At 41.1% G+C, this 6000-nt stretch overlaps 1 protein-coding gene across 1 annotated transcript in view; it reads right to left on the reverse strand.

Moving 5' to 3' along the window:
* The window catches only part of NBEA (neurobeachin), a 776021-nt gene extending 770504 nt beyond the window's left edge, over positions 1–5517 (reverse strand). The window contains 1 exon segment of the mRNA XM_078147053.1: positions 5127–5517. Within this exon segment, the coding sequence (XP_078003179.1) occupies positions 5127–5435 (309 nt within the window). The 5' untranslated portion in view covers positions 5436–5517.
* Positions 5518–6000: the final 483 nt, after the last annotated feature.

Raw genomic sequence — 6000 nt, forward strand, 5'->3', positions numbered from 1 at the left:
TTTGAGGTGTCTATAGGAGATCTGGTTCAAAGTGTCCAATATGTAGATACTAATATGAAACTGAAGCACATGAGAGTGACTGGATAGTATACAAATCTTGCAGTCATCTGCTTAGACATAATTAAACCTTTGGGAGCAGATGAAGCCACCAAAAGAGAGTACAGAGAGAGAAGGCGGCCCAGTACAAAGCTTTTGGGAGCATACCCACTGATAGTGAACATGTAATGAATGATGATCCAGCAAAGGAGATATGAATACGATCCTTTCCTCATCTCTAGCTCCCTTCAAAGTTCAGCCCAAATGTCACTTCTTACATAAAACCTCTTCTGCTCCCTAAGATAATTAACGATCTCCTCACTGCCCAGAAATTAATGTTAGTAAACTAGAATTTATTAAACACTACGTGCAAAGCACTGTGTTAAGAGCTGGGAACAAAGATGGGCAAAAACATAGCTCTTGCCTTTAAAGAGTTCACGTTCTAATGGAGGAAACAATATTCAAACAATTGTGTATATACAAGGTATATTCAGAGTAGATGGGTGATAATTGCAAAAAGAAGGTATAGTGGGGAGGTCAGGAAAAGGCCAGAAGGCAGAGGTAGGGAGGGAGTACATTTTAGGCATGGGGGACAACGACTCAAAAGGCATGGCTTTGGTATTTATTCATCATTATAGGTGTTTCTCAGCAGTAGATTATGAACTTCCAGAGGGCAGAAAAGTTTCCATTTTCATCTTTGTATCCTTATCACCTAGCACAGTGCCTGACACATAACACAGTAAAAGCTTAATAGGTGGTACAGCGGATAGAATGTAGGGCCTGGAGTTGGGAAAACTCATCTTCCTAAGTTCAAATCCGGCTTAATACATTTACTAGACGTGTGACCCCGGGCAAGTCACTTCACATTGGTTGCCTGAGTTTCCTCATTTGTAAAATGAGCTATAAAATAAAATGGCAAACCACTTGAGTATCTTTGTCAAGAAAACTCCAAAGGGGTCATGAAGCATCCGACACAACTGAGAAACAACTCATCAAGGACAACAACAACAAAAAAAAAAAGCTAGTAGAATTGAAGAATTAAGAACGAAATCTGTGGCACAGCATTACAATGTGAAAACGTGAACATTCAAAAAACCTCTTCTCAAGGTAGTGACCTCTGCTCTTCTTTAATCCAAAATACTAAAATAAAATTCTTTTTTAAGGGGCAGCTAGGTGGCACAGTGGATAGAGCACTGGCCCTAAAGTCAGGAGGACCTGAGTTCAAATGTGGCCTCAGACCAAACACCTGACACTCACTAGCCGTGCGACTCTGGGCAAGTCACTTAACCCCAACAGCCTAAAAAAATAAATAAAATAAAATTCTTTTTTCAGAAGGAACTCTTATAACTGAACCTAAAAACTCCCCCCAAAGAGCAATGGGGTATATCCCTGGTATTCTTGAACTGTCAGGAAAAAGTAAAATAAGTCTACTGACCACAGGGTGGACAGCCAGTGGCAAACTTATGGAAGTAAGGGAAGAAAGGAAACTGTGGAACAGTCATTATTAATGGGTTATTATCTGCATTCAACCTATGAGATCACAGATTCATCTGAGTAACTGAGAAGCCAAATGTTAAGAAAGTTTGTACTTGATATCCAGAATTCAAATACTTCTATTAGAAGCAAAACTTGAACCATTTTAAGTAGTACACTTTATTTTCCAATGCATTTTTATCATCAATTTATTAAACTTCCAACATTAAACTTAAAATTAGATACTTTAGGCAAATTTAATACAAATATATATATGTTCAGAGATATATATATATATATATATATATATATATATATATATATATATATGTGCAAGACTCCATTGAAGTCCTACTCCTTACATCATATAGCTTACCTTGGGTTCTTAAAGGCTATTCCAGCAGAGCATAAGCTATATATGGAAGGTTCTACTCAAGAAAAGCTTGAGTAGAGACAGACCTGGTGATGGAACTGTATATTTCTAAGGACCAGTCTAAATATAGAGAGCCTAATCACTAAGCTGGCTTCAGGGAGATGAACTTTTTAGTCACAGTAATTCTCAAAAACTATTATATATTAAGTTATGGAAGAGATGCAATCTGAAATGGTAAAAGGAATTCCCACAGATCCATGACACTAAGAATCTTTGAAGTATGTTTAATTAACGTAATTCACTTTTTTCTTAATGTCCACTAGGTATAGCTTGGTAAATTCTATCATTTTGGTGATGATTCTCATCAACTCCTCTTCCAATCTCTGGAAAATAAATGATTCTCATCCCTACCATACATAAGAATCGCCAGCTCATTCCATAGGTGTGACAAACGACATCCTTTTATTTTATTTGTCCAAATAAGGAGGGCTGGGTTCAAATACCTGACTCAGAAAAGCCACTTGACACCTCTGGGGTCAGTAAAATGAAAGTGCTGGGATAGATGATTCCTAAGTTCCTTCCAATTCTAACATAATGTGACTCTCCCCATTTTACAAATGGGAAAATAAGAGAACTATCAAAGATGTTTATCACGAAAGCTACTTTATAAATTAGAAACCCTCAAATTAAAATAAAAAGTCTAGTCTTTTTTGCTTACTATCTCAAACACAGTGACTTTGATCTTCATATTTTTACTTGACTGAAAAAAATCTGAGCCACAGAAACAGAATCCTTAAATGTGCTTCATCATAATTCACAGAATAACCAGGATTAAGATTACATAATTATCAAGAACACTTACTGCCTTATAAGGCAATCTCAAATACTTAGCTTGACTTAAAGGGTTCATCTCAAAATTAAAATAGTGTAATGCTTCCAATGATCAATTCATATGCCACAAAAGTAAAATCATAAATGGTAAATATAATCAATTATTTTCTCCAATGTTACAGCCAAAAATTATCATTCTTCATAAAAATACAGAAAAATCTACCAAAGTAACAATGCAGTAACATTGCCTTTAGTTGATTTAGGAATGGACCGTTTTAGTTTTTATCTCTTTGTTTCTAACTTCATATTTAAGTTTAAAGTGGTTTAGATAATTTAAACTTTTAAATGTTTGCATGCTGAAACTTCACATAAGATTTTCACTTCAATGATGGTAAATTATCTTTTCAGATCACATAATTATTTCATTCTCTTTCTTAATCCATTGTACATCTATGCAGCCCATCTGTTAGGCAATGACTGATCTAGCATATATTGCTTATTGCAGCAGCTTCCCAACTGGTTTCCACATTTAGATCAGTTTCCAGTTTGTTAAAGCTTTAAGTTTTTACCTGATACCAACCTATTAATATAAATGCATAAATTCACAAAACTGAAAATAACTTGAAAACACATACCCTAAAAGTATAATTTTTTTAAAAAAGTGTTGTTTGTTAGATAAAAAAATTAAAGGAAAGATATAACTCATGTTGATTACAATTTGTAGCTAAAGAATTGCTAATATATTAACATTTTAAGATTTAAATCTTTTTTTCCAATTTAGGAAAAAATAAAATGATCAACAACTAAAACCCCTATTAGTAGCTAGTTAAAATAAGAATTAACCGTATCTCTATTACTTTTTGGAAAGAATTGGACTGTATATCAAAAAATGGTGAGCATCCTCTAACTTAGAATGACTTTGTGGAGTAATTTATATGAAGGCTTATTTTGTGTACATATCTTTATGAAAATAGAATTTGACTTAGAAATAGTAATAGAATATAAATGAAAAGGGAAACTCCTGAGGAGAGCTCTCTCATCTTTGGAATAAACACATTCATCAAACTAATAATCAGTTTTAACTTTTCTGTGCATTTGAAAAATAAACAGTAAAATGTAACACATGTCCTTTCAACACCACACTGCTGTACCTGCAGTTCTTTCTTTCAGTTTTCCAGTAGGTCAAATGCAAACAGTCGACTAATATTAGAAAAGCACATTACATTTAAATACCAAAGAGAATCCTAACTCAATCTACTTACTCTTGTTTCTTTAAAAAAATAAATAAATAAAACGCACAGAACAGTGAAGTTTTTAAGTATCCTTAAAAACATACTGTAAAATTCTCATGACTCCACACTAAATACAATAGACAACTGATTGCCACTGAGTTTTAAGCCATGCTTTCTCACCCTACATTACATGCAGAAGACTGAATGTTGCAGATTGAACTGCTTCAAAAGCTATGCTGCAGTAAAAATTGCATTCACAAGAAACGGAAAATTGTAGTTAAAGGATTCATTTATGAATCCATTTTTCTTATTTCCTATGACATCTCTGCCTTTCTCGTGGTTAGCGCAAAATATTAAGTCATACACAGTCCTGCAGTAACTCCTTACCACGACAAAAAAAAAACCAGAAAGAACTACATTTAATATCTTTCCCTTAGTCTTTACAAACATGCCACGGTCTCTAAACACAATGGCCATTTAAACAAACCTGTTCAATTTCAATACCCCTGATAATTCAATTTCAAACCCATAATATATACAAATTATAGGCAGGAAGTAAATTCAAGGGAGTGGGGGAGAAGGTGTGAGGAAAGAGGAAAAAAAATCATAAAGTCTCCATTATACGTTAATATAATGATGAGACACTTAAAATACAGATGCAAACCCGCATCTTTTTTTCCTCTTCACTGGAAAACATCACACCCAACCAAAGCTTAATGCTTCTCACATTCCACCAACACCAGGGAATTCCGGCTTCTGAAGATAAACCTTCATCTTCAGGGAGCAACACTAGATATAATTTTAAAAAGCCGAGGGGAAAGAAACCCAAAGACAACGCACCCTCTCTCTCACACAGTAACGAAACTCTGGGGCCCAAAAGAACCCTACACCGATCAATACTTCTCACAGCCACTCGTGATCACAATGAGTGGTACCAAGCAGTATTAAGTTGGACACTGTACTCAAATCGCAGGAGGGGCAGGGAGGGACTACAGGGTGCAGCTCGGAGTACATATGGATCACCCACTGGGCGACACAGGCTGGACGATCTGGGCTCCAGGAGACGTGATGCGTGTGTTATAAGGCGGGGGAGGGGGGCCGGCGGGGGAGTGGAAGATGGGGTGGGTGTGTAGGGAGTTAGTGGAGAGATATTCCCAGAGACACATGCCCATTTCTCTTACCAGGTTGAGCACCGTCTCCACGATGTCCCGGTTGCTGACCTCCCCGACCTGTATGAGTCCAATCAACACGGCGAATTTCATCCGGATGTTGCGGATCGGAACCGATGGGTTAATCATCCCCGCGGGGAGCACCATGGAGCCGGAGCCGGACGCCCCTCTCAGCTCCCCCAAACCACTAACCCCGCCGCCGCCACCGCCGCAGCTGCCGCCTCCAGGGCCACCTCCGGCTCCGGCCCCGACGGCGATGAGCCCCGCAGGCTGAGGCTCCGGCCCCGGCCCGGGCCCCGGCCCGGGCTTCTCGCTCGCCATTTACCCCTCTTCCGCGAAGGAGGAGGAGGATGAGAATGAGAAGGGAGGAGGCGCTGCCGCCACCGCCGCTGGTACCGTTATACCTGGCTCAGCCCCCGCCCCCCCGCCCCCGGCCGCCGAGCCCCAGCATCCACCAGCGCCGCGCCGCGGCTCCGGCCAGGGCAGCCCGGGCGGCCGGCGGAGCAGCCCGAGCCGGGGAGCGCGCGCGGGTGGCGGCGGACAGCTGATCCCGGAGCGATTCTCGGCGGCGGCGACGGCGGCGGCTGCCCCGCTAGCAACGGTGCCCGCCTCTAGCTCGCTCCGGCTCGACCCGGCCCGCCCCCCCGCGGGGATGCTGCCGGGGCTCCGAAGGAGCCGTCGCCAGCCGAAGAGGAAGTGAAGGGGAGGCAGGAGACGCAGGCAGAGGACGCTCGCCGGTTCTGAAGCTGTGGCCGCAGCTCCGGACGCCACCGTCGTCCCCAGACCGCCGCTGCTGCTGCTGCCGCTGTTGTTGTGAAGCCCCGACGCCGCCGCTCACTCCGCCATGTTGCCGCCCCCTGCCTGCAGTAGCGGCCGCTACGCCTGC

The sequence above is a fragment of the Phascolarctos cinereus genome, unplaced genomic scaffold (genome assembly GCF_003287225.1).
Source record: "Phascolarctos cinereus isolate Bilbo 61053 unplaced genomic scaffold, phaCin_HiC Scaffold_726;HRSCAF=1367, whole genome shotgun sequence".
NCBI lineage: Eukaryota > Metazoa > Chordata > Mammalia > Diprotodontia > Phascolarctidae > Phascolarctos > Phascolarctos cinereus.